The sequence below is a fragment of the Rattus norvegicus genome, chromosome 19 (genome assembly GCF_036323735.1).
Source record: "Rattus norvegicus strain BN/NHsdMcwi chromosome 19, GRCr8, whole genome shotgun sequence".
Classification (NCBI taxonomy): Eukaryota; Metazoa; Chordata; class Mammalia; order Rodentia; family Muridae; genus Rattus; species Rattus norvegicus.
Window position 1 is genome coordinate 51,654,951 of NC_086037.1, and position 12,274 is coordinate 51,667,224.

Consider the following 12,274-nt stretch of genomic DNA (forward strand, 5'->3'; position numbering starts at 1 on the left):
CAACTGTACCCTCAGGTCCAACTCACACATAGGTGACATGGAAATGATGGTGCATAGACTGTGGTCCCAGTCCCAGGGAATGTTGAGACAAGATGATTGCTTAAGCCCCCTAGAACTCAAGACCATCCTGAGTAACACAGTAAGAGCTGTTTCAAGACATGGTTGGATGCATTTATGCCATAATATTTCTCCCAGTGTGTGTTTAAACAGAAAAGGTTGGATTCTGGGCTTCATCTAAAGAAGTCCTGTATCTGCCGGCGCAGTCCAGCCACTGTCTCTGCTGCCTCCTTCCCCTCCTTGCCCATATTTCACTGTCCCACTCCTGGGCTGTTCTAGCCGTCACTGTGCCCAGGTTCTATTTATCTTAGTCACAAAGGGAGGCATGGCAGTGGTCAGTACAACTCTGGAATGACTTTCCTTCCCTTTTGCTCCCTTTCCCCCTCATCTGTTGTTTCTAACGAGAATTGAATACATAAATACCATTGGTATATTCTACACAAACACTTAGCCTTCTTGTCCCTTTCTTCCTTCTTTCCGTCCCCCTCCTTCCTCCCCTTCCCTCCCTCTCTGTCTTGGTCCCTCCTTCCCTTCCTTTCTTTCTTGTTATTTTGAGAAAGTGTCACACTATGTAGTCCAAGCTAGCCTTGAACCTGAAATGCCTTAGAGTTCTGATCACAGTTTATAAGCTACTACACTTGACTCTAAGCATTTAACTTTGTATCCTTATGTATTTAACAACTGTCTTAGGGTTTCCCTTGTTGTGAAGAGACACCATGACCACAGCTACACTTGGAATGGACATTTAATTAGGGCTGGCCTACAGTTCTGAGTTCAGTCTGTTATCGTCGAGATGGAAAGCACGGCGGCGTCCAGGCAGGCACGGCACTGGAGGAGCCAAGAGCTCTACCTCTTGATCTGAAGGCAGCCAGGAGGAGACTGGACTTTTTTCCCTATTACTAGGGAAGTAGCTTGAGCATTTAAGACCTCAAAGCCCCGCCTCCACAGTGACACACTTCCTCCAATAAGGGCACACCACCTCATAGTGCTACTCCCTACGAACCAAGTATTCAGACACCTGAGTCTGTGGAGGCCAAACCTGTTCAAACCACCACAACAACCTACTTCCCCAATAAAACTTAAGAAATTATACATGTGGTAGAACACATGCACAGCATGTGCAAGACCCATTGTTTGATTCTAAGACAGAAGGAGAGGCCAGGGGAAGAGAAAATTATAGACGATAAGGCCTCTGCTAACTCATCTTTCCGGAGTCCTTTCTGTAAATGTTTTGACTGTGACTATTTATATTATTTTGTTTGCTTGAGACAGGGCTATATGTATCCAAGGCTAGCCCCAAACTTGCTCTTGATAAGATAACCTTTGTCTTGAGTGTTGAGATTATAGGTGTGCTCTACTGCGGTACTGGGAACAGAGCGGCATCCTCAGCCCGTTGTGTTTTCCCGACCCCACACAATAACAATGGAGCACCACTCGGCTCACCTTGCTTCCATTATAGTAAATCACCTCAAAGTTAATTCGTATCTATTAACGTCATTTTAAAACAATTCCCCCTTGGGATAAAGGCACCTGGGAGTGCCTGTAACCTAGTTCCAGGGGATCTAATACCCTCTGGCTACTAAGGCCACCTGCACACACGTGGTGTACATAAACAAATTCATGCAGGCACACATACATAGACATAAAGAATAAAGAAAGAAACTTGGTTGTTTTGTTATAAAAATTTTCCCTTGGGCTGGAGAGATAGCTCAGTAGGTAAATACCTGAGTTCAACCACCAGAACCTATGCCAGAAAAGCGGGCGGTGTGTGTGGTAATAATACTTGAACTGGGATGGTGGAGAAAGGCAGATCCTGGGGCCTCACTGGCCAGGCAACTAGGTGACACACCCCTAGCCAGTTTGAGGATCTCCAAGCCCTGCCTGCACAAAAAGGCCAGCAACTTCTGATGAATGCCACACAAGGTTGTCCTCTGACCTCCACATGTATGTCACACACAGGAAACATGCTACACACAAAAGAAAAAATAATGTTTTTGTTTGATTTTTAGAAAGTACCTGGTGTCATGCACATTGGCCTTGGACTCACAATATTTGAATATTTTGCTGAATGTGTCTGTGCGCCACAGAGGAGGGAGTTGTATGTTCTAGAACTGATGGGGTTACTGTTGGTTGAGAGCCACCAGGTGGGTGCTGGGAATCGGTCCCAGTCCTCTACAGAAGCTGTACTGCTCTTAATCACTCTCAGGGCAGCTCTCCAGCCTCCGTGACCTTTCTTTATTCACGCCCTACTGCTGTCTCTTCTGTGATGCTCTCCCCACACAGCACCTCTCAGACTTCATGTGATATACACACTACATATGGATGAAAATTTGACATTTTGACTTTCTGTTTCTCCCTTATGTCTAAAATAATTTTAAAAATTAAAGCAAGGGCTTGAGCTATGACTCGGGGTTAAAAGCACTAGCTCTCCTTCCCAAGGACCCAAGTTCAGTTCACATCATCCACACAGCAGCCCACAGCTCTGTCTGAAGCTTCAGTTCCAGGGATTCTAGCTCTTACAGGCACTGCCCACATGTGGTGCACAGCCATACAGGAGACAAAATATACATACAAATAAATCACATATATACTAAAATAAATCTTGTATTTATAGTTTGTGTGTGTGTGTGTGTGTGTGTGTGTGTGTGTGTGTGTGTGTGTGTGTGTAAATCTCGATGGGCATGGTGGCACACACCTTTAATCCTAACACTGGGGAGGCAGAGATAAGCACATCTCTGAGAGTTCAAGGCCAGCCTGGCCTACATAGCAAGTGCCAGGTTAGCCAGAACTAACATACCAAGACTCTGTCTCAAATAACAAAAATATGTATGTGTGTGTGTGTCTGTGTGTGTCTGTCTATGTCTCTATCTGTGTCTGTCTGCCTGTCTGGCTGTCTTGGCTGACTGGTTGTCTGCTCACTACTGAGTTCCCTCACTAATATAACTTGTGTTAGAAAGGTAGTCTGGGGTTGGGGATTTAGCTCAGCGGTAGAGCGCTTGCCTAGCACGCGCAAGGCCCTGGGTTCAGTCCCCAGCTCCGGAAAAAAAAAAAGAAAAAAGAAAAGAAAGGTAGTCTGGCTAGAGTTTTTTTTTTTCTTATAGTTTCCAAATATTCTGACTTGTGGATATGTGGCTTTTATAACCAAATAAATAAACATATTTAGGATCTAACAAGAAGAATACCTGCCATTTATTTCTTCTTTTGATCTTAACTCAAAGACACAGCTTTGTAGGAATGTTCTGAGCTGTTTTTCAGCTTTTCCGTTTGAAAGCGCACCTGTGTGCCCAAGGCACTTCTGCTCTACTGTTCTTTTTAGTAAACTGTGCTTGCGTCTCAGCCACGCCAACCCCAAACATTGCCCTGTCACTGAAAGCCCCAGGCTGGCCAACAGGAGGAATAGGAAAATGGCTGTGTGTGGTACACAGTCCCACTGTCTGCTGGTGAGACAGCTGAACTCCAGCCCTTCCAAGGAGGTTTCACACTAGGAAGCTGGTGCTTCTTTAAGCTCTCCTGACCTAGGGGCTGGGTGGGGGTGTGTACAGCTCAGTGTAGAGGACATGGTTAACATTAGACCCAATGCCTGTGTGAGTTCCTACAACAAAAAGGAAACTCCCCAGAAACCACAAAGGGCTTCTCCCTCTGTCCAGTGCTTCTGGCAGCCAACTGCTACTCTGAGTCCTCCTCCTTCCCCACACATACACCGTACCCATGGCCTTTCTTCTCTCTCTCTCTCTCTCTCTCTCTCTCTCTCTCTCTCTCTCTCTGCAGTTTTTGGGCTCTATTGGGGTGGTGTGTGTGTGTGTGTGTGTGTGTGTGTGTGTGTGTGTGTGTGTATAGCAGGTGGGGGTAGTGGGGGGTTGTACATGGCAAGTGTATTAGATAGCAGGTGTGTGTGTGGTATGTGTGTATGTGTGTAGATGGTGTGATGTGTGTGTGTGTGTGTGTGTGTGTGTGTGTGTATGTGTGTGTAGATGGCAGGGTGTTGAAATCTTAATGAGGGATCCTCCCACAGGATTGCTTGTATCCTGCCCACCTCAGAGGCTCCTGTGAGTAACTTTACCTTTGAACTTTCCTGTATTCAGCCCCTGATCCTTAGGATTTGGTGACAATCTTTGGCTGGCAGGAAGCTTTGATCCTTGGAGAGTTCAGAGGAAGTCCCATGATGTGTAGGATTGGAGAGAAGCACAGGAGGGTGGGTTGCTAAGATGGACCCGTTAATTAAGAAGAAGGCTCAGCTTAACACTTCCTTACCTAAAGAGAGATCCAGAGCCTGGTAACAGGAGCTCAGCACCCTCAAGGATGCCGTGTGTTTTGCACAAACATTACTGTTATTTATGGACATAACAGTGCCCAGGGGAAGTTCCTGCCCCACCCCGGGAAGAGCAGACTGCCTCAGAACCGCCCATTTAACGGGGCAAAGCTGCCTTTCTTTGCGTCTCTAGGAGGAAGAAGGCTCTCAGGCTCTCACTGCAGCTCAGTCGGCAGCGCCTTCCCAGCCCTGGGTTCGGTCCCCGCTTTGCTGAAAATGGACAAGGTGGCAGCACCTGTCACCTCAGCCTCTGGAAGAAGGCAAGAAAGAGTTCACAGTCATCCCTGGCTCCCTAAAGAGTTGGAAGCCAAGGACAGCAAGATAGCTCAGTGGGGAAAGGCACTTGCTGAGTGAGGACCGGAGTTCAATTCCTGGAACCCACATGGAATAAGAAAGCGGATTCCCATCCTTACACATGTGTGACTCATGGCACATGTGTGTTCACATACATATACACACGTGAAGTAAATAAATATAATTTTTATTTTAAATATAACATTTTTAATTACTTTTGCTTAGAAACTACTTTATCTCTAGTGGCTAGATGGTGAGGGGACTCGCTAATGGATCTCAAAGCCATTCCTTGGTGCCACCCAGTACCTGTCACAGTGATGCCCCTTTCACCAGCAGAGTGTCTCACCCTCCCACTGCCAAAGGCAGATGACTTCTTTTGATCCTGATAATCAGGCACACTGTTTTCCTCTCAGTCGAGACCTCACTATGTGGCCTGTGCCTCCCTCTCCTCTGGGCTTTGACTGCCAGAGGGGCCAGTTCATGGACCGTCCATCTCTTTAGTACCCGGCCTGGGTACCACGGAGGCCCTTCATAATGATTGCAGAGTGAGTGGTAACCATGAGCAGGAGCTGTGCAGTTGTCCTCTTTCTGGAATCACCTCATTTTCACTCTGCCAAAAAAGATGAAGACGGGTTAGCAGAGTGAGCGGGGCTGGTTAGGGCCGGATGCCTGCCTTATTCCTGCTGTGTCTAGCAGCTCCTTGAGAGAGTCCAGGGCAAGCCCTACCACATCTTAGTGAGCGTGGCTCTTGGGCTCAGGTCTTAATGGAACGACACTTGAAAAAGAAACAGACATGGCAAAACTAACTATGTAAAACCTGTGTTCCCAAGCAAAACCAAAACACAAGGCCCCCATTAAAAGGGAAGGGTGAGAGTAGAGACACAGCTCGGCGGTTGAGCACTTCCTGTGCTTGTAGAGGACCTGAGTTCAATTCCTAGCTCCCACATAGCAGCTCGTAACTGTGCATCAATCCAATACTAGGATGCACGCAATGCACAGGCACCCATGCAAGCAGAGCACTCGTCCACATAGAGTAAATGCAGCCTTAAAACATTTTTAAAGGGGCTGAGGATTTAGCTCAGTGGTAGGGCGCTTGCCTAGCAAGGGCAAGGCCCTGGGTTCCGTCCCCAGCTCCGAAAAAAAGAAAAAAGGAAAAAAAAGAAAAAGAAGAAGAAACATTTTTAAAAAGAGGGGCCAGGCAGTGGTGGCGCGCACCTTTAATCTCAGCACTTGGGAGGCAGAGGTAGGCAGATCTCTATGGGTTCCAGGCCAGCCTGGTCTAAAGAACAAGTTCAAGTTATGGAATAGGGAGGGCTACATGGAGAAACCGTGTCTCAAAAAATAAGAAAAAAAAAGGTGTGCGTGCATGCGTGTGTGTGCGTGCGTGTGTGTGTGTGTGTGTGTGTGTGTGTGTGTGTGTGTGTGTGATTAATCATAATAAGATGCAGTTTCCCCTCCCCCCCCCCAGAGTCCCGATTTACTTGTCCAGGTGCTTACTGATTGCACTGAGTTGCTTTGCTCTAAGGAGAAACTGACGTGTGTAATTGCGGGCTCTTTACAGCTCATCTTACTCTGCAGTGTCAATCTGAAACACAAATAGAAGAGTGTTCCACTCAAACACAGAATCATCAGAACCACAGTGTGGAGCCCCCATCTTGCACGTGCGTCTCCGTCATTGAAAACTGGAAAAACATGCAAAAGCGAGCACAACTGTGTTCTTCCTCACTCACCCCCCACCCCCACTCACCTACCCACCCACCCGCTTGCTGTCAGCTCCCCCTCCATCAGGCTGGCTGGGGCAGCAAGGACAGCAGGTTGTCCTGCTTCCTTCCTTGTCGGTGTCTTTGGTAAATGCTTGGCTGAGTAGGAGAGGCTGCTACAGAGAGTTCCCTGACCATCTATATCTGAGACAGCCATTGCTTTCTTGTGTGGTGGGCACGGGTTCCAGAAGGAGCTCCCAGGCTGTCAGTGCCTCCATTTGCTCAGTTGGAGTAACAGACACATTGACCTGCTTCTGGCTAGGATGATTCTCCCACTCACCGTCAGTCCATCAGAGACTAGTGTTAATGGCGTATAACCACCACAGCTAAAACTCACTCGTGAGAGACAGCGTGCATCTCCACTGCTCATGTCCCTGCTCCTTTGTTTCACTAGATGCCATTTATAAGCCATAAATCCAATACACATTATCAGTAATTTTAATATTTCAATAGTAGGTCATTAAAGGCTCTTGGCCAGGAGTGGCATGTGTGCCCGCACTCCATCATGAATAGAATGCAGATGTCAGTCACTTTGTGAAGTCCTGGCCACAGGAGAAGAAAGCAAGACATGGCCTTGACATCTGTAGTATTTGTGATCTAATGAGGAAAACATTTTTAATTGTATAATATCAATTCCCAACATAAATAAAAAACAAAATCACAACAAATATTTAAATTATAATTGTGATAGGGCTGCAAACAGAATTTGAGGATGAGTATTAAAGAGAAACCACATGGGAAGTGGTATCTTGGCAGTGTGTATAGAGTAAACAGGACATGAAGTAGCCTCGCAGTGTAAAGTGTGTTCAAAGATGGAGAACAGGGAAGGAGCTCTGCTTAGAGAAAAGATCCACAGAGACACAGTGCAGGCAGCTGGGGGAGGTCAGGTGTGCGGAGGAAGGGCCCAGGGCTTTTAGGGGAATCCTATTCCCTACATTGCCATTCCCCAGTGCCATGGTGACAAAGAACCACACAAGGTAAAGGGGTTCTAACTTGTCATAGCAAATTCAGGATGCCAAGCAGCACACTGGAGAGTCGCAGCCAGACCGTGTGTTTGTCACCCACCACTTCAGGTCATCTCTGTAGTTTACTGTAGTTTACTATACCCTCTGCTCTCTGCACTCGCTCTTGGAGCCTTAAATGTCTTCTGGTTTGTTTTGTTACTTGTTTTTTTTTTTTTTTTTTTTTTCCGGAGCTGGGGACCGAACCCAGGGCCTTGCGCTTCCTAGGTAAGCGCTCTACCACTGAGCTAAATCCCCAGCCCCTTGTTACTTGTTTTATTGTTGTTTGGTTTTTTGCTTTAAGACAGGGTCTCATAGTCCAGGCCGGCAATTGTAGGTGAGGCCATCTTTGAACTTCTAATCCTTCTGCTGCTACCTTCCAGGAGTAAGGATTAAAACCAGGTGCCACCATCCTGAGCCACATTCTGTTTATTCTCACATGGATGTGTCTACTCTTTCCTGCTTTCCTGTAATTCTTTCCAGGGCAGCATCTAGGTGTTGTATCCTTGACTGTTCGGAAACTTTCTATACAGACAAGGCTGGCCACAGATCTGCCAGCTTCTGTCTTCTGAGTCCTGGGATTTTTTTAAGACTTTTTTTTTTAAAGATTTATTTATTTATTCATTATGTATACAGTGTTCTGCTTGCAGGCCAAAAGAGGACACCAGATGTTATTACACATGGCTATGAGCCACCAAGTGGTTGCTGGGGATTGAACTCAGGACCTCTGAAGAACAGACATTCCTCTTAACTCTAAGCCATCTCTCCAGCCCGAGTGCTGGGATTAAAGTTCTGTGCCACTATGACCAGCGCCTTAACAAAAATCTTAACCTACACCAAACCTAGCTCTACCCCTCAGGAGGAGGAGGCATGGGGAGCCCATGTTTGAGGCCAGTCTGTCACAGAGGAACAAGAGGATAGTGAGCTGGAGCAGGGGTAAGGGCTGTTACCATCAAGTCTGTCACAGAGGAACAAGAGGATAGTGAGCTGGAGCAGTGGTAAAGGCTGTTACCATCAAGCCTTTGCCTCAGTTCTACCCTCAGAATCCACACTGCAGAGAGAGCTGACTCCCATATGTGAGCTTATACGTGCTCACAGAGGCCCTGAGGAAAATGCAAGCAGTCATTTGCTCTAGAAGCATCTATACCCACATAGTCTTGACTGCCATTTGCCCTGAGGCCTTTGTGATCCTTTGAAGAGGAGGGTCTAGGGTCTGGAAATAATGATGTGCAGCCTAAAAATCCATAGTGAGGTGTTGCGGGTAGAAACCACAAAGGAATCCTCCATGGGGCACAGCCAGCTCCCTCCCGGTTGCAAGGTCCCTGTGTTATTTTCCCAAGGAAGCCAGAGATTGCTTCCTAGTAGACATGTGGTCACAGCCCTGTCTCTCAATCCAGGTGCTGAGCGACGTCCTCAAGGATCTCTATCACCTGCTGAAGCACGTGGTACGTTTGGAACCTGATGACGTTGCCAAGATACAGGCCCAGCTGGCCCTGGAGGAGCTGGATGAGATCATGAGGAACTTCCTATTCCCACCCCAGAAGCTGGAGAAGAAGATCATGGTCCTGCCATAGACCTGGCTCACAGAACACGGAAGAAGGCAGGGGGAAGCCAAGTGGTCAGAGCAGTGGCCACACGCCTCCCAGCAGGTGTCCCCACCACCTCCTTGCTGCAGGCCTTAAGGTAGCCTTACGGTGCTGGTCACTTGGGAGTTCAGAGCTACCTTTCTAGAACATCCATTTGGTCACTCTTCATCTGGCCCAAAGCACGTGCATGAGAAGGGTGACTTCCACCTAATGAGTACACTCGTCATCGTCCTGAGCCATTAGAGATGTGTGTATAACTGTGGAGCATTTTCTTCCTTCCGGCTGGAGGGGCTGCCCCACCCCCAGGCCCCATCTTGCTACTCTTTCAGTGAGGTGATTTTGCCTGTGATGAGAAGCAGGTAAAGCTGTCATCTGGGTGTGCAGCTGAGTGGAGGGCTAAGCATTGCTTAAACATACAAACACAAAAGAATAAAGTTACCTTGGCGGGAATGATCAGCCAGTGTGAATCTTCCACTCCCCTGCCTCCTCTAAAGATGCTGCTTGTGCCTGCCATCCTAGTCGGGGGTGGTGCAGAGAAGGTGCGTCTGGAAGGCTCACTGGCCAATCTAAGCCAACAAGAGAGCCCCCCACCTTTCTCAAAAAAGGGGGGGGCGGCAGTGCCTTCTGGGAAAAAGCACCCAAAGTTGTCCTCTGGCCTACACACACACACACACACACACATGCACAGTGTGTGTGCAGCTTCACCCACATGGACACACAGGAAAAGGGAGAAACTGCTGCCTCAGATAAGCCACTCTGTTGCTTACACTTTTATAAGACTAATTTGGTGTTCACTGCTCCTCGGTGTCACAGAGATAAGTATGGTACTTTGTCACAGGACTCTATCTCCACTGTCTGGGGTGTCCTGACCTACAGGCAGCAGAACTCAGACTGACAGTGCAAGTGACTGTGGTGCTGACATTCAGGGCTCCTGCCTGGTCAGAGGATGCCAGATTACACAGCCTTCTCAGCTCAGCCTTCCTCATCCCCAGAAAGGTGTCAGTCACTGTTACAAGGCCGGATATCAAGCAAAGGATCAAGCAAGGCAGCTGTCTGTCGTGTCGTGGCGCACACCTTTGATCCCAGCACTCAGGAGGGAGAGGGTGGATTTCTGCCAAAACTACACAGAAAAACCCTGTCTCAAAAAAATTAGAACAAAGGTCCTTGAATGTTTTAAAAGAATATTTCTATTCAGCTAGGGTAGCAATATTAGTGTATATTTTTCAAATCAAGAATGTCTATAAAATCAGGGTTGGAGCTTAAGACGCGGTTTCCTAGCCTTTGGAATACATAGAACCGAAGGCTGGAGAGATGCTCACCGGTTAAGAGTGCGCACTGTTCTTGCGGAGGATGCCAGGTTGGTTCCCAGCGCGCACATGAAGAGCTCACAAGGGCCTATGAGTCCAGCTCTGGGGGACTGACATCTCTGGGTCTTGAGAACAGCAGCACTCACATGTCCATACCCACACACAGACATGTAATTAAAAATAATTGTTAAGTTATATATGTATTTGTAAAAGATACGGCCTGCTTCAGACATGCGGGTTGAGTCTGTTATGCAGTTGTCCACTGCATTTACATCAGTGCGCTCTAGTTTTGAGGATGTTCATTGATGACTTTGAAGATCTTCACCACCTAACCACATATGCTCCTCAGAGCCTTAGTCCCTTTATCTCTGTGTATAAATTGACTCTAAGTTTGAACTACTTACCAAAGCACTTAAAGTATTTGATTTTATTGATTTTGATGTGCTCAATTTGAGAGAGTAATTTTTTTTCTTCCTGACTTCATTATGAAATCCAAAGGGAACATTATTTAGTGTAACCCTTGTGGGCATGACCAGATTATTAAGGACTGTCAAATAACTCTTCTAAGTCAGGCATGGTAGTCAATGCTTATAACTCCAGCACTCACGAGGCAGAGACAGGAGGGTTCTAGTGAGTTCAGAGTCAGATGCAGGCTGCATAGTGAGTTCTAAGACAGCTTGGATCACAGTGTGGAATGCTATCTGAAAAAAGTGAACTCCTGGGGGCTGAAGGAAGCTGTCACTCAGCTGGTGTGATGCTTGCCTAACACACACACAGCACTGGATTCAATCCTCAGTACATCAAAAGTCAGACGCCATGCTGTAGACCTGTAATTCCAGCACTTTGGACATAAAGGCAAAAGGATCATAAGTTCAGAACCATCCTTAGCTCCATAGCTAACCTGAACAATAGAAGACACTGTCTCAGTTATAATTTTTATTATAAATTTATTCATGTGCATATTATGTTTCTGAATGAAAAGCTCGAAGGAAAGAAAGCAATGGGATAGGAAAAGCACAAACATAAAATTTTAAAGGTCCAGAATTCTGCCTGGACCTGGTGACACAGACCTGTAAGCCCAGCTACTGGGGAGTGGAGACAGGAGGGTGACGAGCTCAAGGCCTGCCTGGGCTGCAGTGAGTTCATGGAAACTCTGAAGGCCTGTCTGAAAAGAGAAACGGAGAGGGCAGGAGTATCCCTACCTCTGTTGGAGGCAGCAGCAGTGCCCAGCCTATATGAGGCCCTACACTCAGTCCCCAGCCCTGAAAACAAACAAATGGCAAAAGGGCCGTCCTCTTCTTCCCCTTTTAGTCCTTCCATCCCACATCTGTCACTGCCAACCCTGAGAGCCTGAGTTCAAATCCCAGGATCCACGTGATCAAAGGAAAGGCCTGATTCCCTCAGGTTGGCCTCTGACTTCCACACACACCATGGCAAGAGCACCCCTCCCCAGTAAATGAAGGTAATGAAACATTTTCTGTTAAAGTTGCAGGAAAAATGAGTCCATGAGGATGGTGAATGGCCCTGGTGAGAACTTCTGGGAATTGAGGTACAGCAGCCTAGCCCCAGGGAACTGTGAAAGTCTTCTGGGAGAGGAAGGGCCGACCACATAGCCATAGGAAGATCTCAGGGAAAGGGAAGAGCTGGCACAAAGCCCCAGAAAGAGAGGCTTGAGGAAAAGCTGGGGTCCAGACAGAGTAAGAGGAAAGCTGTCCTAGGGCGGGGGGTGCAGGCAGAGATTCATTAAACAAAGGAGGCAGCACAGACCGATTTCTGCCTGAAGCTGCTTCCTTCAGCTTGTTTCTGGAAAGTGCTGTGAAGCTAATGTGGTACGTGTGGTAAAATTGGGAATAAATATAACCATGCACAGTCCTTTTTCTATTTTCTCCTCAATCACAAGAAAGCAGCAGGCAGATCCCGCTCTATCTGCCCCACCCCCACCGCCACCCCCATCCTCACG

The 12,274-nt window shown here is 47.3% G+C and overlaps 1 protein-coding gene across 3 annotated transcripts in view; it reads left to right on the top strand.

The window, feature by feature from the left end:
* Tango6 (transport and golgi organization 6 homolog) overlaps nucleotides 1-12,192 on the top strand; it is a 187,759-nt gene extending 175,567 nt beyond the window's left edge. For 2 of the 3 annotated variants that reach the window (XM_063278042.1, XM_006255568.5), the window contains exon 17: nucleotides 8,819-12,192. In XM_063278042.1, the coding sequence (XP_063134112.1) occupies nucleotides 8,819-8,995 (177 nt within the window). In that variant the 3' untranslated portion in view covers nucleotides 8,996-12,192. The remainder of the gene's footprint in view (nucleotides 1-8,818) is intronic. The other variant, NM_001427103.1, reaches the window with a different exon arrangement.
* Nucleotides 12,193-12,274: the final 82 nt, after the last annotated feature.